The following is a 27,046-nucleotide window of genomic DNA, read 5'->3' as shown; positions in this document are numbered from 1 at the left end:
TAAATTCCTGGAGGAGAAGGCTATCCATGGCTGCTAGCCCTGATGGTTGTGTGGTATCTCCAGTATCTGAGGTAGTAAGCCTGTTTGCACCAGTTGCTGGGGAACATGGGTGGGAGGGTGCTGTTGCACCTTGTCTTGTTTGTGGGTCCCTGGCTGACAGCTGGTTGGCCACTGTGTGAACAGAGTGCTGGACTAGATGGATTCTTGGTCTGATCCAGCAGGGCTCTTCTTATGTTCTTACCTCACAGGATTGTTGTTAGGCTATTGTTATGGAAACCCCTTCTCTGAGTTCCTGGCAGGAAGGGTGAGGTGCAAATGTGATATAACAGCTCTGTACAAGAGGGAATTTTGGCAGATGCAGCTTGTCCTGCGGGGGTATTTAAAACCTGGATTTGCTTAAGTGGAAAGAGGCCATCACCTCCCCTGGGTGTGGCCATTCTCTTTTATAATCATGTTCCACTTGTTGCATAAGAGCTCTTGGTACACTCTTATCAAAGTTGTACACAAAATTGTACATAGGCAGATGAAGGGTGGTGACCATTCCGTCAAATCTGGTGAAAGGCTTCTTAATTTTTTCCTCTTCCCTCCCTTCGCTTGCTCCTTGTGTGTCCTGTCACTTTAGACTGTAAGCCTGTGGACAAGGGCTGTTCCCAGATTGCTAGCAAGCTGCTCCCAGAGCCTTTTTGTTTGTTTGTTTGTTTTGGCTGAGGACTGGGATAAAAATATTTCCAATAAATAAATAAATACTTTAAGGGAGCAATCTGATGCTGGCTGGGGCATTCTGCGAATTATAGGACTTCTTTACTGGCTGGAATGATAGACTTGCATCCTAAAGTTTTATCTGTACGCCACCCTGAGATCCTTGTGAAATGGGGTGGGATATAAATGTTTTAATAAAATAAAATAATATATTCTATTTTTTCCCCTGATTTTAATTTTGTGACACACACCCTTGACCGTTAGCTATTGGACAATGTAGAAATGTCATGAATGAATGAATGAATGAATGAATAAATATATCCATCAGTCCTTAAGGTACATCAAGAATCCTTTTTTCCCCTCCTTATAGGAGAAAGGAAGGAGGGAATTTCAAGCCCAGTGTCAACATTCTGAGACTGTTGGTCATAAAAGGGGCGTGGACTAAGCGTCTGGCTCCGCCCTGCTCGATTAGCTCTGCTCTTGTTTGCTCTGGCCTGGCTCGGCACTCTACGACATCGCCTGTTTTGAAACCGGATCCCGGAAGCGAGCCGAGCTTCGGTCTTCGCAGCAGTTGCAGGGAGGGTTCGTCGTCATGTCGACGGCTATGAACTTCGGGAGTAAAAGCTTCAAGCCGAAGCCGCCGGACAAAGGCTCTTTCCCTTTAGACCATTTCGGTGAGGGTCGTGTCGTCCTCTCCCCGCCCCCCCCGCGGGAGTATACCCGTCTCCCGTTGCTTCGTTCCTCCGCCTCCCAAGTGCGCACGCGCGAGTCTTCACCCAAGTTCCATAGAGATAAGGAGAAAAAGCGTCGCAGCCACTTCCGGTTTGAAATCGAGTTCTTCCCCATGCGAAGTGGATAAGAGGGTTTTGCCATAGAGGCGTCAAGGATAGAGCGACGCCACTCCTTGCCCATAGGGGAGGATAGCTTTCCATTTTTAACAGAAATTCCGGCTGTGTTCGACTGCATCCACACTCTAGACTTGCTGCCTTGGGTGAAAGGCCGAAACAGGAGATCCACCCCCCCCCAAAAAGAGGGGAGTGATTTGCATATACTTATTTATATGTAAAGATGCAAATTTATGAATGATTATTTTCACTTGAAATATTTTATTTATTTAAATAAGATAAATATTTTATTTATAAAATATAAATTGTTGCCCTGCTGATGGGGCAACAATTCCTACGGTACTTTTTAACCTTCAAACAGGGAATGCTTTTAAGTAACGAATGGGCCTCTGGCAGGCTTTCAAACAGAGGACTGATCTCAGTAAAAGAGGACACCTGGGCAGGATCTACACTACTGCTTTAAAGCACTTTATAACAGTTTTGGCAACTGTTGGGGCCCAGGACCCACTCCATATACAGTTGTTAAAACTGTTATAAAGCGCTTTAAAGCAGGAGTGTAGATCTGCCCATGGCTGTTCTTCCACTGTTTTTCACATTTGTAGCCCCATCCTATTTTTAGCTATGTATACTCAGAAGGAAAGCTTGCTGTGCTCACTGGGACTTACTCCGGGGTAAATTTGTGCAGGTTTGGCAGGTGACTTTTTAAAATTTTACTGGAAGTTTAAGCCATTTACAGACAGTGAGTTGGATCCCAATTTAGTCAGAGTAGACCCATTGCAATCAAAGGGACTTAAGTGAGTCATGACTAACTTAAGTCCCATTGATTTTAGTGTGTCTAACGGTGCAATCCTATGCGTATTTAGACAAGAAAAATTTGTACAACTCCCAGCATTCCCCAGCTGGGAACTGTAGTACATTTTTCTGTCTAAACATGCATAGGATTGCACTCTTAGGTACTTTACAGCTGAACATTACCCTAAACTCCTTGGAGGATGAGTGGGATAGAAATACATATTTTTTAAAAAAAATTGAGAGGAGGAAGAAGAGCAGACATAGCAAGATCAATGGTGTAAGTAAACATCTAAAGGGAGCCACTCCCAGGTTCTGCAGTGTCAAATTTGCTAAAGCCCATCAATTCGGCTTCTTCACACCTTTGACACCTTTTCCCAGTGGAGCGTGGCAGCCTTAAGGCTGGCTCCAGACCGTTCTGGGAGACTGAAAAGCTCCCCCTCTTTTCACATCCTTATCGGGAGATGCAGATGCACTGTTTTGTCTCACTGCTAATTCCACGTCCATCTCGTTTCTTTCAAAAATGTGCTTTCTTTCTATTCCAGGTGAATGTAAGGCCTTCAAAGAAAAATTCATGAAGTGTCTGCAGGCGAATAGCTTTGAGAATGCTTTGTGCAGGCAGGAATCAAAGGAATACTTAGAATGCAGGATGGAAAGGTGAGTGCATTCTTTCTCACCAAGTTTCATATCAGCTCATGGATATTTGCTCTGGTTCTGCTGGGGGCTGGATCAGCTTACGCTGGGTGGTCAGCGCTGGCTGGGTCTCCGATTCTGCAGACATTATTATTATCTTTCTGTAAAGTTAGGAGGGTGCAGTGGGTTTCCATGTTTTTTGCTGGCAATAAGTGTTTCCTTGCAGAAAACTGGAGCTGGCATATCTTTCAAACAAGGGTGCACAGCCTTTTCAGCCTGCCAGGGCCGCATCAGGTATTTCGGATAGATGAGAGATAAAGGAACTATTTCAGGAAAGATAGGAGATGAAGGAAGGGTTTCCCACGTTAGTGCTAGCACTGGCAAGGGAAATCCCACGCGTTGCCCAGTGCTAGCGCTAGCAAGGGAAACCATTCCCGTGTCTCTGATCTCTTAGGAGCAAGCACGAGACAAACGTCCGCAGAAATAAGGGAACGGTTCTCCCTTGCTAGTCCTAATGCTGGCAAGGAATATCCCAGGCTTTCCCTTGCTAGAGAAGACCCTTGGGAAGAGTTGTTTCATGGTCTGTACTGAAACTGTCTGAGGGCTGCCTGCAGCCCATGGATTGCACACCTCTGCTTTAAAAGGTCACTGGTCCTCCTGATGGCCCCAGGGAGAGGTTTCATCTCTCTAATGAATGTAATGTGCCAAGGGTTAAAGATGGCTCCTCTGCCAAAGGGTGGCTACATGCCAATTTGCATTCCTTAATGGTGGACATCATGTCCTAGCAGACAAAGAGAAAAACTTTCGACCAATAGAGCATCGAATGTAACCTATGACTCATTGAGATTGTGCACCTTAACTTGAAAATTGAATGTAACTTAACTTGCTAATCCAGAACTGACCAATAGAAGGGTTAGAAAGAGACTAACACCCTCTTGTAGTCAGGGCCTATATATACTGTGAGATTCCTTTGTTCTGGGTGCCTCCATCTTGTGGAACCGGAGAGCACCCCCATACTGCAGTATCTGAAGTAAATGGATTAAGTGTATTCTCCAGCCTCGTGTGTTTGATTGGCTATTAACGCACCGGGGAAGCGGCCCTTTAAATCCCTGGTTAAGGGGCAACACTCCTATGCATTGGCCCCAATGGATGTTCAGACTTAGAAATGAATTTGCCACAGTCAGGAGTGTGGAGCTGTTGCTGATGTGGCGGTATGGAAAGAATCAGAATTGACTCTAAACAGGGATGGGTAACATATAGACCTGGCCTTACTTGACGCTGACAGTAGCTGAGCAGGGATTTGAACCCCCTGTCTCAGCCATTTGCATGACTTCTCTTAGTTCACATAATTCTTCTGCTGGCCAAAGAGAGGAGCAAAAAGCTACGGAGCTACTATTTCCAGAGCCGTTTCATCAAGTACTGCCACACGCTCCCAAGTATATTTCTTTACTCTTATAAGGACTTCAACAGCTCTTAGGAAGAGGAAGACAGATTCTTTGGCCCATTCCACATATTTTCAAGCATATGTTTACATCCATATGGACTAGAAAATTGCTTTTTAAAAAAAGAGACCACACTTGGGGGCTTCTGTGATTCTTTCTAAGAGTTTTGTTTTAAAGGGCACAGAGTGGTTCAGCCTTAGAAAATGTCACTGCTACATATGCCACACTCAAGTCTAATACTTTCTCAACCTTTTATTTCTTTCGTTAGGGACCTTATGGTCAAAGAGCCATTGGAAAAACTGGGATTTAAACAATTGACAGAAGATAAATCAGGAGCCCAGCCTGAGACGGCGTAAGAGGGAAAACAACCAAGCCTGAGGTTCTCTTGTGGAAAGCGTCAACTCTGCAGTAGTGCATATTGTACGTTGTATATTTTACACTTTGTTCTAAAATGGAATGTGTCTTGAAATAGGATGCTGAAACTCACCAAGTAGAAGATTTGCACTGCGATCCTATACCTGTTTACGCAGAAATCTCATGAACGGATACCCTCTTATCTGGGAATAAAGCCCATTGAGCTGCATGAGACTTGCTTCTGAGTAGACATATGGGATTGTGCGGTCTAGCATGGGAGAAGATATTTTCCATAGAAGTGCAAATGAACCTCACAAGCTCTTAAGAAGTACAGGTCCAGGTGTCCAGGTATCTCCTCCAACCTGGTGTCCTCCAGGTGCATTGGATTACAACTCCCATCATTCCCAGCCCTCTGAGCTGGCTAGTGAAGATTTCTCAAAGTAGCCATGCATAGGGTACCAGGTTGCTTGTTGCAAATGGGTTTGCAAATATGACTTTGTTAGCTTTAGTGGTAAAGTTAATAATTCAGAATTTTCATCTCCTGGGCGTTTCAGAGGTTCTTCCCTGAAATGAATTCCAGGCTCTTACATAAAATAAGTTGTGCTGAAATTATTCTGAAATTATTAAATAAGTGGTAGCTCCTGGATCAGGCAGATTCATTGTGAAAAAGTTGGTGTGTTCCTACTAAATCCAGCTCTTCTTCTCCAGTTCGTAGCTCTTTCAGCTATTGGCTGCTGTTTTGTTCCGAAGCTCAATAATTCGGTAACACAGGTTTGATTCAATAAAAAAAATGATGACATTGTTTATTTATTTCCAAAATACGTGAGTACCAGTGTGGGATTGGTTTCTTGGCTTTATTTTCAAATATTGCACGACGCGTTTCAAAGTTTGTCACGATTTAGCTGCTCCTTACCTTTCTTCTCTTCTTTCATGTTATAGCTGTGTTTGCGCTCGTCGTTCATCGAACATTATGTTTCTTACCCACCTTTGGGTTTCGACTGCCCTTCCTCGTCCCTGTCCATTTTCTCTTGCCGCTCCTTATGCCTGGAATTCTCTTCCAGACCATGTGCATCGACGGTGCTATATAAATAAATAAATAACAATAATGTTGGGAGGCCATTGGTGCATTACGAGCACACCTGGGCTATTTAAAAGATAGCTTTAAGCCCTTGGATTTTTATCTGCTAAAATGGGACTGAGCTGGATTCTAGCCATAATACGTACCGCTTGTATCAGTGGGGGCTGGTGACTCTGATGTCAACGAGGCTGTGAGTCCACTCTGTTTTTTTGAGTCACAACCAGTGAGAACACTGAAGATGGTTTGGGGAGATGGTTTCAGAGTTCTGGTTGGCTCCGAAACTTACCCAAAATGGATTCAGGACATTGAAAAGAAGTGAGGCAGGTGGCGACAAGTGAGAAGACCTTTTCGGTGGTGGCTCCCAGTTATTGTTTGGACTCTATACTGTTAGTTTTACCCTACCCTCTGCCTGTTTACCCTACCCAGTGCCTGTTTGCATTCTCTTCCCCTCCTTATTGCTTTACTATGATTTTATTAGAATGTACGCCTATGCGGCAGGGCCTTGCTATTTACTGTTTTACTCTGTACAGCACCATGTACATTGATGGTGCTATATAAATAATAATAATAATAATAATGTAGTGCTTTCTCCAAAGACACTCGCCTGGTGCCAACATTGTAATCTTTCTAATGCCAGGTGAAGAGCTTTTCATTCTCCCAGGCATTTTAAGAACTGTTGTTACTGCTTTTAGCATTCCATTCCCCTGCCAGTTTTAACTGACGTTGTAATGGTTTTATTCTTTGCTGCTGATTTTATCTTGATTTTAATCTGTTATTATTTATATTTATTTTTGTTTTCTTGTAATGTTTGTGCTGAGTGTTTTTAATGTATGGTACAACAACCAGAGAACTTCGGTTGTTCGGTGGTTAAAATCACACCAGCAAACAGGAGAGTTGTTGGATTGAATGGGCCTTAAGTTGGACTCACGCTGGATACAAGCCCTGGATTTGTTTCTGTGTATTGTGTGAAACAGTCCTTAGTGAGATGAATATGATGCAGAAGCGATTGCATCAGATTTTGTGGCTGGAACACAAAGTGAGCAATACTTTGAAAATATGAAAATAATCTCCCAAGAAGATAAATGGCATTTCTTGCTCTCTGGATATTATGCTGAGAATTCGCTTCAGGCTATCATGGAAACCTTAAGGCGCTTGTGGCGGCACGGAGGCGTTGGTTCAACAATGGTGGCTTCTCTCTCAACAGGGTGTCTGCTAGATCTTATCCTGTATAATAAATGGAGAGAAATAGCTAACATGCTGTCCCAAGTCAGCTAGGGGGGAAAGATCCATTAGTTGCACCATTTGGAACATCTTAAGATAAAGCACAGGGACAAATGGTATTGAAAATGTTATGGAAGGAGAAATATTTGGTTCTTGAAGGGCTGGAACAGCAGCGGCGACTTGAGCCACTTTAACTCCATAGAGCCTGTTTGGAACATAATGCTAAACCATGGTTGAACCCTACAGGAAGGAGCCATGGGAAGACTTGGGCCCACACGCTTCTCCCCATTTCCTCCTCTAGGTCAGCCGCTAGGAAGAAACAGGAAGCATCCGTTTCCTGTTTTAAGCTAGCCAGAGTTTGTTGTTTGGCTAAACTGGGGATAACTCTGTTTTGTTGCAACAGGCCAGAGTCAAACCGTGGTTTATGATCATGGCTTCTTAGCAAATCATAGTTTAAACAAATCAGGGTTCCCCCAGTTGGACAAAACAAGAAACTCTGGTTAATTTAAAAGTGGAAGGGGATGGTTCTGGTTTCGTCACAGCAGAGCCACAGGAAGAAATGGATGTGGGAGAGAGACTTGTAATCCTGAAGCTTATTCACAAAGCGCTAAATTATGGTTTAATGCTGTCTCTCTATCAAGGTGCACATAGAGAGCTTGTGACTGCCAGGCTCCCTGCCCCTTCTGATTTTTATTTTATCAGGATGTTATTTTTAATTTAAAAACATGTTGTTTTAACTGGGAGGCTGGCATTCTACAACATGAAGTGCTGTCTTCCCATGTCATCTTTGGGCCTGTTCAGACAACACGCTAAGCCATGGTTAGGCTGTTTAACCCGTCTGCAGCAAATGGGTAGTGAGTGTGTTTAAACTGAGGTTATGTAGCCAGCATAGTTAGGAATGGTTCACACAACATGCTAAGCCATAATGTTTAGCTCAGAGTGCTTAACCACTGTGTCTTAGCGTGTCGTCTGAACAGGGCCTTTATTTGGGTTCGGAATTGTGTTTTTGTGCATCAGGCCGCATCTCTGCTTTTTACTTAGGTTCTAGGGCAAGTTACTTTTCTTTTAGTCTCACCAGTTTGTCTTCTGAGAAAAGAATGTTTTGTGGCTGGCCGTGCACAGCGTAGTAACCATTTTTATGAGTGGACGAATCCCCCCCCCGCCACGGCAGCCATTTTGTGCGAGCGCCCACAACACTCGCACAAAATTCTAAATGTGCCCATTGAACCCAAATGTTTGGGGACCCCTGGGTTAGCATTACGTCAACAATGGGCCATTGCTTAACCATGGTTTGTTTCCCTTAACTATGGTTCAGTCACACTCGACTGTTTTTCATGTAACGTTAAACTATGTTTGAAACTCTGGACTCACGTGCTTCCCCTTTCCTCCGGTGAAGCCACAAAGAGGAGACTATTTGTCTCACTGGTCTGTTTTCCTCCCCCTCTGCTATAAGAGTCCACTGGATTGCGTCTGATTAATTTTATCCTGGAGGAGATGGTCTCTCGCTGACAGTCGTACTAGGGCAAGGGTAAACAATGAGCTCATGTTCGTATCACGTTTCCATTTGCTCACCGGCTCCCGCGCCGGTTCAATGAAACAAATGACGTAATCCAAATGAGTCAGGCCAGCTGCCAGTTGTGGGCAAATGCCATTTCGCTTTCCCAAATGGTGTCATCTCTGGCAATTCAGAGCGCTTCTCTCCGTGATGTGCCGGCGTCAGCGTTTGAGCGCTCTGGGTGAAAGACTAAAAGGGCGTACAAAGGTCTGACGCATAAGAAGAAATTGCATTCGGACTCACTTGGGCCTGTTTGGAAGTCACACGTCCTGAGCTGCAAAAGCTGCTCATTCACTGCCCGGTTACTGGAGAGGTGCGATCTGGTCGTCTTTCGTTGCTGGAGCGTGGAAGGCACTCTGCGCGTGATTAGAGGAACGCACAAACACCGTCATCATTGACTAAAGTTGAGAGAAGAACGTTGACCTCTAGATTTAATTGACACAGGATAGATGGATTTTTCTACTATTCCAGGTTATCAGAAGGGCATACATCTGGGCACCACACGTCAAGAAAGATGCAGATGCAGCGTGTTCAGAGGAGGGCAACCAAGATGATCAGGAGTCTGGAAACAAAGCCCTATGAGGAGAGACTGAAAGAACTGGGCATGTTTAGCCTGGAGAAGAGAAGATTGAGGGGAGACATGATAGCACTCTTCAAATACTTGAAAGGTTGTCACACAGAGGAGGGCCAGGATCTCTTCTCGATCCTCCCAGAGTGCAGGACACGGAATCATGGGCTCAAGTTACGGGAAGCCAGATTCCGGCTGGACATCAGGAAAAACTTCCTGACTGTTAGAACAGTATGACAATGGAACCAGTTACCTAGTGAGGTTGTGGGCTCTCCCACACTAGAGGCATTCAAGAGGCAGCTGGGCAACCACCTGTCAGGGATGCTTTAGGGTGGATTCCTGCATGGGGTTGGACTCAATGGCCTTATAGGCCCCTTCCAACTCTACTATTCTAGGATTCTATGATCTTGATTTCGCCTTCATTACCATTTCCTCTCATTTACCCTGGATCAAAGAAGAGGGACTTACCAGGACTCCACCTAGCGAGCTGCATGGTTGAGAAGATCCAACACTCTCTTCCAGCCCTTCACAATCTGGGGCCCTCTGGATGTGTTTGGGCTGCAGCTCCCATTCTCCCCAGCCAGTTTGGGAGGCCTGAATTTGGGCTCTGCCTACATCTTAGGATGTTCATTGTCTGCCCCTGCAGATTTTTTCAGCCCAAGGGTGGAATTCAATTTCCGGGAATCTCTCAGAGACTGGATTCTACGCCAGGTTGAAGGCAAAAGGGGCAGTGTCAAAGATACACAAAATACCAGAGGGTTGAATTGGGACCTCAGTTGGAATCCCCGGGCCTCCAATTTCCCACCCCTTCCCTAGAGATGAGAAAGAGGAGGAGGAGCAGGAGGAGGAGCTGGTGACCATGGAAGTAGGACTCATTGAGGAAGGAGGGCCATTGATGATGTCTTGCTCACAGGCTCTCAAAAACCCTGAGCCGCCACTGCACTGCGTAACTCTGAATGGCACTTCGATGGTAATACGAATAAACAGAAGCAGCTGGTCTTTATCAGCCCCATTAGGTTCCTTGACTCACCTCCGCAACGTTTTCCATGGCTATCGATCCACAATGACCTCAGTCTTCAGTGATAAATTATGGGTGTTTCTGCCCCCATGCCTCATTAGGTTGCATTATTAATGACTTTCTTTAGACTGCCCCAAACCTGCAGCATCATTGCGAAGCTGCCGGTATAATTTTTTGACTTGATGTGAAGAGCACCATTCTCCTCGTCAATCCTCTTCACCCCTAGTTTGCAGACCTGCTCTCTTGGGAATGTGCAGGACTCCCAGGGAAGTCCTGGGTGATTTCTACATATCTGGCTGGTAGCCCTGCAATCCAAAGAAACTGATGTGCTATCCTTTGTAGGGAACTGCTTTATACTTCCCCGTCTCATATTTGCCTGTTCTAACTGACAGCAGCAATTCGGGGTGTCAGGTAGAGAAGGGAATTTTCCTTCACCTGTTACCTGATGCTTAGGTTCCCCTAAGGGATTTTAGGATATTAAGTGGTATAAGCATATTATTAAATAAATATTCAGCACTGGCTAAGAGCATCTCTACATTAAGGAAAATCATGTTTACCTGGAGTTTTTGTGCTTCCTGAGTTTTTGCCGCAATTGTTATGGGCTGCATTATTTCCCCTCCATTTAGTTCTGTTGAGATGACACCATCTAGCAGTGGAGGATTCCGCTGTTTCCCGACTATTACCACTTTGAAAGTGGTTCTTTTTATCCCGTGATTTCCAGAGAGTTCCGCAGGAGATGTCCTGGTTGTGGACGACATCATGAAACTGACCTGAAAACTGCTGTGTGTGGCCAATTGCGAGAGTGCAATAAATCTCTCGTTTAGAAGAGCCCAGAGATTGCACAGCCGTGCATTTCCTGCATTGGCAGGGGGTTGGAATAGATGACCTACGAAGACCCTTCCAATTTGATGATTCTACATCAGGGGTGTGGAAGCTGTTTTAGCCCAGGGGCCAAATTTAATTTCAGAGACGCACTCAAGGGCCTAGATGGAGCTCTAGGCAAAGTGTGTGGAGCGAAAATCCAGCATATTTTATTTTAAAGCTTTTACTGCCTGTAACGAAGCCTTGAGTGAGGCATCTCAACATTTCAGAATGTGGGGGAAAAAACACAGCAACCCTGGGACATCACGAAATGATCTGGGCGACATGAAGTGGGACTAGGGCGAGGAGGGTGTTGTCCCCTGGGGCATCCCAGAGGCTGGATTGCGGTGGGCAGTTTTGGCTCACAGGGCTGAGATTCAACACCGCTCTACAAAATGTTTGGCACTTGCGTGCGCTGGTGGATCCGTTCCCTTGTTGCTCAGTGAGGGACGTGCAAGACAGACAGACAGACAGACACACACACACGGTCTGGCTTAATTGCACTCTGGGTTCCCTGAAGCGAAGAGGCCGCGTGGTCTTGGAATCGATCCGTTCTAATGCCTCCAGGAGCGGTTCCCGGACGGTTGCGCCTCAGAACAGGAAGAGTTTGAATGCCTGGAACTGAGCGAAAGGCAGGCGTGATTTCCAGGACAAGAGGCCCTTTGCGTGGTCTCCTGCGTAGAGCTCGCCTCTCTGCTCTTCCTGATGCAGAAGGCTTCCGTGATAATCGGCGTTGGCTAACCGCTGGCCTTTTTTTTTTTCCCTTTTTGAAAAGAGAGGTTGTGATATAAATCAGGAACTGATGCCAGCTGTCTTGCTTTGAGCCTGTCCAGGAACAGAAGGAGGTGAAGCGGCACGCTGAATCTATGAGTCACCTTTAGCTGCAGTGGCCCAAGTGTTGTGAAGAGGATAATGATGATTATGTAAAGCGCCTTGGATTCCTTGGAAGAAAAAAGGCAGGATATAAATGTAGTAGTAGTAGTAGTAGTAGTAGTAATAATAATAATAATAATAATAATAATAATAATAATAGAATTTATTTCTTACCCACCTCTCCATTTTGATCGAGGCGGAAAACAACAGTAAATGGTAAAATACATAAAACTGAATTAAAACATAACATATATTGTTAAAACATACTAACATCATTCTAAAAACGTGTAATAAATAAAATAATGGCTGCCGAGTGAATCGTCACTGCCTAGTGGGAAGATTCTCAAAACTGAACGGTTCTTTTCGTTGAAATTATCCTTGTTAATATTGACTGATCTTCGTCAATGTCTCGCTGTTCTGAAGTTAGCGTTTTATTTAATTTTATGGCAAGGTATAAATTTCTCTCTGTGCCCCCTGGGACATGGCATGTGGGAAGAGGGGAGGGATTGCTTAGCAACTGGATTTAAAAAATGATTTTTTTTTAGAGAATCTATAAACACCCATGGAAGCTCAAGGTTTTTTTTAAACCAAGATACATTCATACATTTTAAATACCCATTCTAAGTAATGATGAATTTCAGCAGCATACTGAGAACTACATAGGCCAGAGGTGGGCAGCTGGTTTGGCTCTGATAGCTGAATTGCCTCTTGGGACACCCCCTGGAAATGGATGACGTCAGGGTGACCCCCTCCCTCCTGAAGCTCCACCCCTTCCCCCAAAGCCCCTCCCCTTTGATCTCTCCGTTTCCCCGCTCAGTTCTGCATTGCTATGATGACGCTGTAGTCATTTCCAGGAGAAAGGGCCTTTGGATGTGGGACATGATTGCTCTATAATAGTTTACTGTGTAATGAGGCATGCCAGACCTGTACTGATTTAAACTGACCAGAATTTAAAAGCCCTGTCGCTACATTATGGTGTAGCGCATTTCCCTTAAAAGTGTACGAATGTGTATTATTTCAACAGCAGCAGGTTTAGAAGCAGGTCTTATAGCAGTGGTTTTCTCTGTCTCTGGGGTATGACCTACACGGCGTGGCTGGCTGGGGAATGCTGGGAGTTGTAGTACTTTTGTCCCCCTCTTGTCTATACTGTGTGTATGATTGGTGCGTCCTTTTTAAAGTGACTTCATAAAGGCCTAAAAAAATTATGTTTAGTTGCAAGAATCGATGGGTTAGAAAGTTGTTGAACTTCAGCCTTTTAAGATTTTAATAAATAATGCTTTCATTCAAGATTTCAAGAGGCACAGGGGGAAATCTCAGGAAATTCTGGCATTTCCCAGTAGATTTCAAAATTCACTAAGTGCCATTTGTGAGTCTAAACTTAATTTCCATGGCTTGACATTTACCATGCCAGGGGTGAAAATGTCAGAAACAAGCCTCATAGGGCGGCATCCCATGGGCCACTTACGCCCACAATGATTTTTTGCGCAGATTCTGTTGCGCAAGTGATGGGTTCTGGCGATCCTGTTGTGTGAGCGTGATCCACCGCTTTGTGCAACTTTAGCACTTCACAGAGGAAGCCCTGAAACGAGCGAAAACACTCATTTTTCATTCCCCCCATGTTAATTTTTTTTTTTAGAATTTTCATTCTGATGTATATTGTATTTTTATCCGTTGTTGCAAACTAGCCCAGTGAGGTTCTGGTCTGGGGCGGGATAGAGATGCTGATGCTTGCAGGAAGCGGCTGCGGCCACTGGGGGTCGCCCTTGGGCCAAACTCGGTTCTTCGGGGAGGTGGTTGTGAGAACCGCTGGATGGATTTTTCTTCCTCTCTGCCTTATTGAAGGTGCAATGCTCTTTTGGGCTGGAGGCAGGCGGAACCTTCCCCCGGGCAAAGAGGGGCTCCCCTTCTGGCTGGCGGAGCCCTGGGGGCAGAGATGCTGAAGGCAGGGGAGGACCAGAGGCGCCACCTTTCTCCTGGCCCCCACCCCTAAGGGCTGCTAGACACCCCCCCTCCCCCAGAGCGGGGTGGGGGGTGTTCCTAAATGAAGCAACCCCCCCTCCCCATCCCATCTACAGCCCTGCAGTCCTCCAACCCCTCCCCTCCTCCAGAGCAGAACTCAGCTCCATGAAAACCGCTTAGGGGAGGACGGACAGCGGACTGTGAGCTGACTAACCCCCCCCTCCCCGCCACCGCTGCCCCTGCACCGCTCAGGATCAGACACCCCCTCCCCCCCACCCCCACCATGGCGAAAGAGAGGAGCAAGAAAGCTTTGCTAGCGCTGCTCCAGAAAGAAGGCAACGACATCTGTGCCGACTGTGATGCTCCCGGTAAGAAAGTGCCTTTTTCTTTTCTTCCCCCCACCCCCCGGGGTGGGGTGGGGGGGTGTCGCAAGATGGGTGGCTCTTTGCTTGGGTGGGGTCGATCGCCCCCCCTCTCTTTGGAGGATGGAGAGGGACATCTGGAGTGAGCTCTGCTTTGGGGCATGGCAGGCACCTGCTCGGCTTTTGCACACTCAGCGGCTGGGGGTGTGTGATAAGGGGTTGCCGCACCCCTAAATCTTTTCTGCCCCCCTATTTTATTTTACTGGGTTTTTTTTTACAAACGGCTTACAATTTTGTCTTTAAAAGGCCTGCAAAGCAGATGGAGCTGCCCTCCTACTTTTGGGGTGACCACCTAGAACTTTTAGGGTGGCTACAGCCCCCCCATAGCAAAGCCTCCCCCCTTCAACTTTTCTCCCCCCCCCCCATCCCAATCAAATTGCTTTTGGAGCTCAGGAGGGCTCGATGCATGTGTCAAAGGGATCAATGTTTGAGCCTATAGGGTTGTAAATTGGGGTGGGTGGGTGAAGCCCCCCTCCCATCCTCTCCCCCATGTGTCAAAGGGATCAGTGTTTGAGCCTATAGGGTTGTAAATTGGGGGGGCGGTGAAGCTCCCCTCCCCTCCTCTCCCCCCATTCCCCCCCCTTTCTTAACACTATTTCAACTGAGGTTCCAAGTCCAACTTGGTGCCCTCCAGCTCTTTTGGACTACAGCCCCCATTGTCCCCAAGCATTAGCCCAACTGGCTGGGGCGAATGGGAGCGGTGGTCTCCCATTCTAGGGTTCCGGGTTGGGGGAAAGGACGCTGAAAGGAAAGAGGAACCGGTAGCTTGTAGATTTGGAGAAAGCTCTCAGCTGCTGCTGCTGCTGGACTTGGTGTTTCGGACAAGGAATGGGAGGAAGGAGGCTCTCTGTAACCAAGAATGCACCCCCCAAAAATTCCTGGGAGAAATGGGGGCGCCTACCCCTGTAATACATCCCCGAGAAGGTAATAGAGAGGGGGGTGGCAGAGTTGAGGAGCCATCCCAAGCCCTGTCTCGGAGGAAGGAGAAGAGGGAAGGTGGGATGCGAGCCCAGGGTGACTGGGTGAGGAAAGGTCTCTTTCGGATGTCCTGAGCGATCTTCGTCCTGTGTAAGGAGGCACATAGCCCATTGTCCACCGAGGGAGATGGGTGTCAGCGAAGGTTGCCAACTTCTCTGGAGGAAACCCCCAAAGCCGCTCCCTCGCCTCACCCACTTCTGCCCCTTTGTCCGCCCCTTGGATCTGCAGAAACCGAGAGGCTGGCTGGCATCCCTGCCCAAGGTCTGCCGGTCGAAGAGGTGTAAAAGGCGCAGGTGCTGGGTTTTTTTTGTTTAAGTTGGCAACCTTCCTGCCTTTGGGAAAGGTCGGGATCCACCCCACCCCACCCCGCAAATGAGGAGAGACGGGGGGAGTCCTCTTCGCTCAGAGACACCCCTTTTCCCGTTCCCTCCCTCTCATCCTCGAGTTCTCCGTGGTGATGTCATCGCAGATGCTACTTTGGGACTTGTCTGTCATGAACTGCAGTGCAGATTTGATCCTGGTAACGGAGGAGACGCCTGCTGAAATCGGTGGAGTTGGCGGGCAGAAGCAGTGAGCACTTGCCAGGGCAAAAAAAGAAACAAAGGGACAGAGAGAGAGAGAGAGATCTTGATGAGAACGAAACCATTAAGCTGTTTTATAGCAGCTCAACGTGGCCTCAGATTGTCTACCTGCATCTTCCCCAACCTGACACCCTTTGGATTTGTTGGACTACAACTCCTACTATCCCCAAACATGATGGCACAGGTATAAATGGGAGTTGTAATCCAACACACCTGGAGGGCGCCAGGTTGGGGAAGGTTAGTCTGCTCCGTTTGCCGTTCATGGTTTCAGACCCCAACAAAAGAGACTGATAGAACTGGGCATGTTTAGCCTGGAGAAGAAAAGATTGAGGGGAGACATGATAGCACTCTTCAAATACTTAAAAGGTTGTCACACAGAGGAGGGCCAGGATCTCTTCTCTATCCTCCCAGAGTGCAGGACACGGAATAACAGGCTCAAGTTAAAGGAAGCCAGATTCCAGCTGGACATCAGGGAAAACTTCCTGACTGTTAGAGCAGTACAACAATGGAACCAGTTACCTAGGGAGGTGGTGGGCTCTCCCACACTAGAGGCCTTCAAGAGGCAGCTGGACCACCATCTGTCAGGGATGCTTTAGGGCGGATTCCTGCATTGAGCAGGGGGTTGGACTCGATGGCCTTGTAGACCCCTTCCAACTCTGCTATTCTATGATTCTATGAAAATCCTTCTAACCAACTAAACCCTCAGACGGGCGGAAATTGTGTGCCGTTGTGTTTGCCGTGCCTCGCCTTCCCTATAAAAATTAGGTGGAGTTCCCTGGCTGTTGAGTGTTCCTGCTCCAGCTAAGGTCTATAAAATAATAATTTAACAACTCGATGCTCTTTGTTGGCAACGGCCTCTGATAACCACATGGTTTGCTGGACTTTGCTCCTCATCTGGTTAAATAAACTCAGCTAAGAACATTTCAGCACAGTGCTGTTAGTTAGCGCCATTACTGGGTTAACTTTTTAAAGATTCACGGTAAGCCGTGGGTCGAGTATCTTAAAACCAAATGAACACAAATGATGCAGGCTTAATAAAAAATAAAATTAGACAGATTTGTGTCTTCAGGGATGGAGCATACTTTTTTTATTCAGAAGGTCCCAGATCCAATCTCTGGCAATTTCAGTTACAGTCTTTCTCCGATAGACCCATGGTCTGATCCAGTATAAGGCAGCTTCATATTTAAATCAGCCCTTTATTTAGAACAGTGAGGACTAGAAGTGTACTTTGTTTTTAGGGAAGGACCGTAGCTCAATGGTAGAGCACAGACTTTGCTTGCAAAAGGCACAGTCCCTGGCATTTCCAGGTACGGATGGGATTGACTTCTCTCTGAAATATTGGAACTACTCATTGGTGTAGATAATTCTGAACTAGATGGATGAATGCTCTGACTCGGTATAAGGCAGTTTCACAGGTTCTTCTAGAACATTTGTCGAAGCAGGGCTGGTGCTACCATAGAGGCCACTCAGGTGACCGCCTAGAGCGCCAAGCTAAGAGGGGCGCTGGGCACAGCGCAGGACTCACGCGCGTTGGCTGTGAGCCTGGCCGGCCCAAGGATTCAGCTGGGCATGGGCGGGCGAGATGGCGCCCTGCGCCCGCCCAGCCGAACTGAAGCCAGGTATGCTGAGGTGCGGCTCCACGTTCAGACTTCCGGAACGTGCCCAGAAGAGAGAGAGAGAGAATGTATGAGTGAATGGGGTGCATGGGGTCTTTGAGTGAATGTATGTGTTCATGCGGTGTGTTTGTTTGGAGTGAGTGATGCTGAGTGTGTGTGTGCGCACGTGTGTGAGTTGGGGGGGATGATTTGGAGGTGATATTCCTATTAAATAATGCATTTTAGACCCATAGACGTTCCTTTCCAATTTGTTTGCTATAATTGGCATGACGTATTTCTTGCACTTTAAAATAAATTTATTAGTTTAAAGTTTTGTGCTTCTTATTTTTTCCAGGAAACATATGTTCTTGAAAATCAAAGTTGGCATTTTTGGGGGTGGGTGGGGTGAAAGTAGCTCACTTTGCCTAGGGCGCAAAATAGTCTGGCGTGGAAGTTGCTTCTGTCTTCTATTTTTTTTTTTTAATTCATCTTGAAAATGTATTTGTGTCTGCAAGAGCAATGCTTTCTCTGTGTGTGTAATATTTGGAAGTGATTAGCCCACAAAGGATTTGACTAATCTTGACTATTAGCATTCCAAACATTTGTGGAAGATGCTTCTGTCTTCTCTACAGTATTTCTGGATTCATCATGAAAATGTATTTGTGTCTGCAGGACAGATGCTTTGTGTGTGTGTGTGTGTTTGTAATCCTTGGAAGTGATTAGATCCCAAAGGATTATACCAGCCTGACTATAAGCATTTCAAAACATTTGTAGAGCATGCGTCTGTCTTCTCCAAAGTATTTCTGGATTCATCATGAAAATGTATTTGCGTCTGCACTGGAGGACAAATGCTTTCTGTGTGTGTAATTCTTGGAAGTGATTAATCCACAACGGCTCATACTAGTTTGACTACCAGCATACCTGTCTATGCTAACAGTTTGGAGCTAATGTATAAAAATGGTTAATTTCTGGAAAGCCTCACTGGTTGCTATGGGATGACTGGGATACTTAACAGAGGTGACTGGGCAAGTGTTTATTTATAAATTACTTTGTGGTGAGGAGGAAAGTTTATGTTTCATTGAGAGCCTGGATGCCTTATTTATACTTAAGAACAGGCTGATGACAGAGTGTGATACAGTACTTTGCTCGTCTTTTGAATACCGGTGTTGAAAAGCTCCCAAATGTTCAGAGGTTGCTGCTTCATCATAGTCCTTCTACAAGCAAACTCCTATGATGAGTGCTGATGACTATGTAGACAAAAGAAGGGTACTGAGAAACCAGAGGGAAGTAGTGGCACGTTCCGGAGATCCCCAAGGTTTTCAGAAATACACGTGACATTAAACACATAGGGTAAAATCCAACAGAATCCTAATTAGAGTAGATCCGTTGAAATGAATGGGACTTAAGTTAACCATGCCTAACACAAGTCCCATTCATTTCAATGGGTCTACTCTAAGCAGGACTCACCCTATTGCATTGCGTATATGCTTTTTAAAACTGATCAGGATTGGGACTGCGCTACATGGAGGTGTTTTTTAACCCTCTCCTTCCCACAGCATAGGACGAACAACTCCCCCCCACACAAATTGCCATTAGCTTATAAAGGAAGCTTCCATTGACACCAATGGTTACTTCCCTCCCGTGCGAAATGACTGTTTTTTTGGGTGGGTGGCTATGGGGTGGTATATAAATATAACAAAATAAATAAATAAATTGTTAAAAGATCCCTGCAACTATAAGTGACCCATTTAATGTCACTGTGGTTTGGCCTTCAGCAAGCACCATGTCCACCAGGGTGAAGAATCTCTTGCAATCCAAGGGTCAGGTTCCATTTCAGAGAAATGGGAGGGGCATTCCAGTGTGGGCAGGGCTGAAAGAAAAATGGGTGGTGCTAAAATACCAGGGTATTTTAGTTTTAAACCCTTACTGCTAGTAACTAAGAGCCTTTCTACACAAGGCTTTTATTGTGCTGTGAGTGATTCCTCACTCACATTAGTTTGTGGGTCCTTTACATGATGTTGTCATCATTCAGAGCCTCTCCTGTGTTTTGCCACGATTATTGCTTCCCCCACCAACGAGGAAAGCCTGGTATTTTTCTCAATGGCGTTCTAGAAGCCTAGTGTATTTCTGCCATTCCACTACACCACAGTGCCACCTAGTGGTTGTGTGATGGAATGTGTAGAAAGACAGAGGAAGAAAACTCGGGGGGGGGGGAACACGTGTAAAAGAGCTGACCCTAATCCCGCAAAGAATCCGGTAAAGACGTGGGTCAAAAGCCTTATGCAGAAAATCCGTAAGCCTTAGGAGAGGCATTTCAACCTTTTTGAATGGAATGGAGGAAACATTCAGCCTTATACTGAGTCAGACCGTGGTCCATCTAACCCAATATTGTCAACACTGACTGGCAGCAGCACTCAGGGTTTCAGGCAGGAGTTTTTGCTGCCCTGTTTGAAGATGCTGGGTATCGAACCTGGGACCTTCTGCATTCAGAGCAGATGCTTTATCCAAATGATAGCTTGCAAAGGAGATAGGGCCAAAAGAAAGGCGTGGCCTCCTGGGAAAACCTGAAGGGCTGGATTTGGCCTCCAGACGATCAGGTTTGGTTCTCTGCCCCGAAGTTCTGGAGTGCTGGTGTACAGCGCCTTGAGTTCTTGAGGACAGAATTAAAAAATGCCCCTAAAAATGAGGGCAGAGATGAGCCCCCGTCAAGCGTGATCCACCCTCTCAATCTCAGTGGGGTTGCCTCTGACCACGTAGTGCTGATCGTGAATGTTACAGACCAGGGTGAGCCCTGGCTACCACGGAGTCGCCTTCTTCTTCTTTGCCCTGCACTTCTGCTCCAACAGCACGGTTTCACCTCAGTGGAGACTGCTGCATCACCTTAATAACCTAACAGGAGTGTCACCTTGCAGGGCACAGCGTGAATCAGACTGCAGTTATGACCTCCTTGAGCTTCTCCTTGCCTTGCCGGGAGCGAACGTGTCCAGCTCCCAGAGCAGCGGTTCCTCAGCCACGCTGTGCTGCGAGAGAACGGGCAGAGAGATATCAGCCTGCCTTGAGACGGGCCGTGATCGAAATGCTTGCAGACGGAGGGGGTCTGCCTGCTGCATCTCTGCATGATTAGCTGCACAAACCTGGCTGCCTCCTTCCCATTAGCTTCCCCGGGTGGTGTGTGTGTGTGTGTGTGTGGACAGGTCAATTCCATTGCGTCTCTGCATTCGATGTGATTGGATCACATGGGCCAAATGTAGAAATGCAACAAAATTGGCGCCCGACCGGAGACAAACAGCTTTTAAATTTTATATATATAAATTTTTATGCTGTGTTTTAAGCTGTCTCCTTATATTTGTATGTTATTACTTTATGAATTTATTACTTTATGAAATGCACAGAGAGCTTTGGCTATTGGACGGTAGAGAAATGAAATGGGGGTTGGACTCGATGGCCTTCTAGGCCCCTTCCAACTCTGCCATTCTATGATTCTATGATATAATAATATAATATAATTAATATAATCTAGCGAGGTTCTGAAATCCTCCATCAACCCCAGTTCCTCAATTACTTTAATAAGAGAGTAATTTCACATCCTTTTTGCTGTCATTCCTTTATGATTTCTGAAGCACCAAAGAAAACAGTAGTCACCCTTCGTAGTCCTTTTTTATCTTTAAAAGCTAGATAAAATTAGATATAGCTAGAATCTAAAACTTTTGTAGGGGGAAGGAAGGAAGAGAGATCGGCTCAGTGATTGTCAATGGTCTGTTAAAAATCTCCTTACGGCTTGCTCTAGGTTTGACAGGGTGCAAATCCCTTCTTAAGATGGAGGCCCCAGAAATTCGGAAGGTGGCCATTTTAATTTCCCACAATGCATCGGAGTGCATCGTGGGTACCTCTCTCTTGCTAAACTGGCAGAGAGCCAGAGAGCAAGAAGGCATCTGCTCCTCCTCCTCCTCTTCCTCCTCCTCACCACTGTTGTCTGGGCCAGGGCGAGAGGCCAGTGAACAAGCCAGTTGCAGTGATGGAGAAGGTCCAGGGGGCTCTTTTCCTGAGGCCTGGGTGTCGGCATATGTCCAACCAGGCCTTCCCTTGACGTAGGGTGGGGGACGGTGCCAATTTGTCCTTTGCCTCATGCAGCAAAATACCTTGTTCCGTCCCTGCTAGCTCTGCAAAACACAACCTTATATATGCGATTTCTGCAGCAGTACGAAATTACTCTTCCAAAACGCTGTTCAGCAGCTGCAGATACGACACTTCGCAAACTCAGAAGCTGGAAATTGTGCACAGTGGTGGGAACCCACCTGGTCCCGATGTGCGTTCTCCTGAGTTAATTACTTCAATTGGCAAAAAAAAAAAAAAACACCCACCCCTCTCTCTCGCACTGGATTGTTATTAGTGCTTTCCAGGGGTCACGGTTTACGGCGTATTTAATTATCTTCTGTTCTGAGCGCCGTTTGGGCTCTGTGAGCTGTGGTGGAGGTTTCCTATTAACCGGAAGCATCGGAGCCGCGTGGTTCCTTTTCATAATCGCCCGCTGCAAAATTGGGGTCCTGAACTTGAAAACGTCGAGGTGCGTAGAAGCGCGATGGTTTGCGGCTTCACGGTGATCTTATGGTTCAGCCAATTAACTGTGTGCAGAAGCGGCAAGAGCCAGCCATTGGCACTAAAGCTTCTGAACCCTTGGAAACAAAATGAGGCACTCTGTTGTTGCTGTCATTAAAAAAAAAAAACCCTGCAAAAAACGGGGTATATTCTCATTATAAAAAGATAGTACATTATTCGGCAGATGAAATATAGTGGATCGGGAGCTGTTGGCTAGGAGCCTGCTGCCCCGTGTGGTGAATTGCTGAACTGCAGGTCACAGACTCTTGGTGAAATACCTTCCGTTCCTGACTCCGCCCACACTGGCTGTCCATTGGATACTCCTGGACAGGAAAGGGTATAAAAGGGCTTCCTGTTGCAGATGAGCATTTGTTGTTTTGAAATGCCAAGCCATGGACCCCCTACTTTTGAAAAAATTGTTATCTCTATGGTACTTACCTGTGCAAAGCAATTTTTTGGAGAAAATAAGGGGTAGCCCCTAATAAGCAAAGGATTTTAGGGATACTAAAAAACAGACCATAAAATTTGTGATATTACCACACAAAAATGACAATGATTTAGTTAGGAATATAAAGACGAATTTAATTTTACTAATGTCTAGTTTACAATTGAACAAATTATGACTTGTCTAGCAGCTACTAAACCTTAATGTGATGGGAGAAATCATGCCTCTTTTTGTCCCGAACAATCCCTTCCACATCCGGTTCAATATTTCCTACTTTTAATCTCAAATCTGGATCAACATCGAGCCGATTTCTATGTTTGTTCTTCACATAACAAAATGTCGAAAATGTTTGTTCCCAAAGATATGTGGAACAAAAGGGGACTAGATGTTTCAAAGCTTTTTCACCTAACTTCTTATAATCGGGAAAAACCTTCACCCAGAATTGGTTCAGCCTATATTCTTTGAAAAATGATTTCAATGAATCATCACAAGGCACGTCAACAAGTGCGTCTTGCTCTTCCGCAGATAGAGTTGTTAGTTGTACATCACCACATTCAAAAGGATTCCTTCTCCATGAGTTTTCAGGATTAGGTGCAGGGAAGTCATCTCTGAAGCTAGTCGCTAAATCATGCAGGTGCTCAGGGATGGTATATTTTACTTCTGGTAGGAATTCGTCGTCAGTGGACTCCAGAAATGAATGGTGAATATGTGAATGGTGCAACGGACCCCCAATTGAGAACCACTGCCCTATATGGCTTGGCTGCAGGTTACCTGCGGGATTTCCTTCTCCTGTACAACCCGACCTGCAAACTCACGTCTTCTGGGAAGAATTTACTTCAGTCAGTCAAAGTTAGGCTGACAGGTATTACCCAGAAGACCGTCTCTTCTGCCACCCTCAGACTGTGGAATGGCCTGCCGGGAGAGATCCGCCAGCTTAATAGCCTTTCTGAATTTAAAAAAGCTGTAAAGACGGATCTCTTCCGGCAGGCCTACCCAGTCGAATTTTAAAATGTCTTAAAAGATTCTAGGTATTGGTTTTATGTTTTTAATCAGTTTGATGTATTGTATATTTTTGTATTCAATGTTGTTCCTCACCTCGATCCAGAGGGAGAGGCGGATAAGAAATAATAATAATAATAATAATAATAATAATAATAATAATAATAATAATATTCTGTTTCCTTTTGACTCGTAGATCCAGACTGGGCCTCCCACACTTTAGGGGTGTTCATCTGTTTATATTGTTCAGGGAACCATCGCAACATCCCACATGTCAGCAAAGTGAAATCCGTCCGTTTGGATGAATGGGACAATGTGCAAGTTGAGGTACGTGCCCCTGCGAGAGGGAGAGGGTGCTGCATCTTTAAAGACCCGAAGAAGTCGGGTCTTTAAAGATGAGGGGAGACATAATAGCACTCTTCAAATACTTCAAAGGTTGTCACACAGAGGAGGGCCAGGATCTCTTCTCAATCCTCCTAGAGTGCAGGACACGGAATAATGGGCTCAAGTTAAAGGAAGCAAGATTCCGGCTGGACATCAGGAAAAATTTCCTGACTGTTAGAGCAGTGTGATGGTGGAATCAGTTCCCTAGGGAGGTTGTGGGCTCTCCCACACTGGAGGCATTCAAGAGGCAGCTGGACAACTATCTGTCAGGGATGCTTTAGGGTGGATTCCTGCATTGAGCAGGGGGTTGGACTCGATGGCCTTGTAGGCCCCTTCCAACTCTTATCACAAAGGGTGATAAGTTGGTTTTGTACTTCATCTAACCCTGACACGGTATTAAAAGGATACCGTTGTGATGGGAAAAAGGTGGGATATAAATCTATTAAGAGAGCAGTCCTATAGATCAGAGGGCTCTGTTTACCCAATGCCCAGCCGGGAAGAGCCAAATAAGGTGGAACAATGGAGTTGACGTGTTACTTTTTAAAAATAAAACGTTCAGCTCAGCGAGTTTCTGAGCCCACGTAGCTGACCGACCTTATTGACGATGGAGAGGCCCTAAGTTCTGTGGGTCATGGCCTCTTCTGCCTTCCCTACCCACTGAAATACCCCCTTCATGACGTCTTTGAGGTTGTCCGAGACTGCTGTTTTGCTGCAGGCAAGGATCCAATCTCAGATTTCCCCCTCTTGAGGTCATGGGAGATGGGGAATTGGACATAGAATCATAGAATAGTAGAGTTGAAAGGGGCCTACAAGGCCATCAAGTCCAACCCCCTGCTCAATGCAGGAATCCACCCTAAAGCATCCCTGCCAGATGGTGGTCCAGCTGCCTCTTGAATGCCTCTAGTGTGGGAGAGACCACAACCTCCCTAGGTAACTGGTTCCATTGTCGTACTACTCTAACAGTCAGGAAGTTTTTCCTGATGTCCAACCGGAATCTGTCTTCCTGTAACTTGAGCCCATTATTCCATGTCCTGTACTCTGGGACATTCTCCCAGGGACCATAGGATGACTCTGCAAATAACTAATAAATTACCTTTCCACACCATCCCTTTACACGCATCCAAATGCATCAGCAAACAGCTTTTGCTTCCAGCTATTTCTGAGTTTGTTCCATTTTTCTAAAGGCTGCCATGTTTAATTGATTTAAACAGTTAGATGAATCAATTAGAAATCATTTTCTTTGGCTAATGGTTTAACAAATTGTTTTTAGATAGATATTCTCTCTCTCTCTCTCTCTCTCTCTCTGTGTGTGTTATCTATTTACATGTTTTATGTAAACACCTTTCTTTTTATTCTTTGTATAATGCATTTTAATGGTTTTTAATTTTTGTGAACCTCCCAGAGAGCTTTGGCTGCGGGGTGGTATAGAAATATAATAAATGAAATGAAATGAAATACCCTTAATAGTTGCCTCTGGGCATTAGATTTATTTATTTATAATTCTTATTTTAAAATCTGGTCTCTGTAAGTGGGAACAGAGTTCTTTGGCTGTCTGTTGGCGGTGTTTCAACTGGGCCCTCCACCTAAGCTCAGTCTGTACCTCTGTAAATATCACCCCAAAGCTGAAAAGTCTCCAGAAATGTCCCCCTAAAGCATGGGAGGCAACTTGTGGTCCTCCTCCAATCAGCTGCATCCAATATAGCTAGTGGTGTGGGACCATGGGAACTGTAGGCCCAAACATCTGGACAGCCACTAGTTGTCCACCCCTGTTCTAAATGAATCCAAACCTGCATAACCGCTGCACCACCCACCCCAGAGCGATTTATCTCTCAGGAAACAAGGTGAGCATAGCAGTGTTTTTAAAAGTTGATTGTTGATCAGAGAACCATTCACAAAGGGTTCCCCCACCCCCTGCCCATATTCATCAATTTGCTTAGCAGACCTTCAGTAGGAGGGGAGAAATTTTTGCACAAATCTGCATTTTTAAATCTGTGGTGTGATCGTTTGAGTAAACGTTGCTGAGAAAGATCTTTGCTGCTCAAATACATTCTATAGAGCAGCCTTCCTCAACCTGGGGCGCTCCAGATGTGTTGGACTGCATCTCCCAGAATGCCCCAGCTGGCTGGGTCATTCTGGGAGTTGTAGTCCAACACATCTGGAGCGCCCCAGGTTGAGGAAGGCTGCTATAGAGTTTGGGCACCCCGTTTCTTCTCTCTCTCTCTCTCCCTCTCCCTCTCTCTCTCTCTCTCTCTCTCTCTCTCTTGCAAAAACCCAGACTTCTTTTCCCCTTCTCTTTGTAGTTCATGGCTTCAACGGGAAACAGTGCATCGAAAGCAACGTACGAATCAAAAATCCCACCGTTTTATTACAAGCCAAATTTTTCCGATTGCGCGTAAGTATAGCCGCAGCGGCAGGGGAAAAGCTGGCGTTCCACTGCACCGCCTTTAATTGTGTGTGTCTGTGTGTGCATGCTTGTATCTGCCACATTTTTAATTCCTCAGTGGAGCCTGACTTATGAAAAAGGCCTTGAGAATCTCTGCCTTTCGTGGAAGGCCTGGGGGAGGCCTTGCATGGAGTTTTATCGAATAACGTCTGTGCGTCCGGACGTGGCAGGGGAAATCAATACCTTTGTTTTCCTTTCCTTATTACACCCATCGAATTGTCTTAGGTTTTAGAAATGCCAGTTTAAAGGTGTAGGTTATTTTTTAAAAAAAACCCATAAATGTGTTTAATTAATTTTTAAAAAGAATGCATTGCCCGCATTTATAAATGAAAGTCAAAACTGCTTATAAAAAAGTTCATAAAATGCTTAAGACGGTACAAACAATCCAAATTGCTAGAATCAATTTCATGCAATAACACCAAGAGCCCTACTCAGAAGGAGTTGCTTTCTCCTGTGGAGACCGTCTTTGCGCGTGAGCACGCCTGCGTACAGGAGGCCTACTAGCTTGTCGCTTGAGGCGATGGCGCTCCTGGGGTTCAGGGGGGTGCTCAGCCTCTGCTCCAGAGTCAGAGTCCGTCCATCGCCCATCAGGGAAGAACCTGGAGCCATTCAAGGTGCTGGTTTTAACCTACTGTATAAAGCTTTACGCGGCTTGGGACCACAATACCTGATGGAACGCCTCTCTTGAAGAAGACGGTTCGGAAGCTG

At 45.8% G+C, this 27,046-nt stretch overlaps 2 protein-coding genes across 4 annotated transcripts in view; both read left to right on the top strand.

Moving 5' to 3' along the window:
• The first annotated feature begins 1,249 nt into the window (after positions 1–1,249).
• On the top strand, positions 1,250–5,566 carry LOC134409998 (cytochrome c oxidase assembly protein COX19). The gene is made up of 3 exons (XM_063143032.1): positions 1,250–1,373; positions 2,879–2,990; positions 4,677–5,566. Exons 1-3 carry the CDS (start codon positions 1,292–1,294, stop codon positions 4,762–4,764), a joined length of 282 nt encoding a protein of 93 aa, XP_062999102.1. The 5' UTR covers positions 1,250–1,291; the 3' UTR covers positions 4,765–5,566.
• An 8,604-nt stretch (positions 5,567–14,170) lies between these two features.
• The window catches only part of ADAP1 (ArfGAP with dual PH domains 1), a 56,153-nt gene continuing 43,277 nt past the window's right edge, over positions 14,171–27,046 (top strand). For 2 of the 3 annotated variants that reach the window (XM_063142915.1, XM_063142916.1), the window contains exons 1-3: positions 14,171–14,263; positions 23,708–23,838; positions 26,196–26,287. In XM_063142915.1, coding sequence (XP_062998985.1) covers positions 14,179–14,263; positions 23,708–23,838; positions 26,196–26,287 — 308 coding nt within the window. In that variant the 5' untranslated portion in view covers positions 14,171–14,178. Of the gene's footprint in view, positions 14,264–23,707; positions 23,839–26,195; positions 26,288–27,046 lie in introns of those variants that run through there. The other variant, XM_063142917.1, reaches the window with a different exon arrangement.

Source organism: Elgaria multicarinata, chromosome 17, assembly GCF_023053635.1.
Source record: "Elgaria multicarinata webbii isolate HBS135686 ecotype San Diego chromosome 17, rElgMul1.1.pri, whole genome shotgun sequence".
In the NCBI taxonomy this organism is placed as follows: domain Eukaryota; kingdom Metazoa; phylum Chordata; class Lepidosauria; order Squamata; family Anguidae; genus Elgaria; species Elgaria multicarinata.
This window is presented reverse-complemented; position numbering and strand designations above follow the sequence as displayed.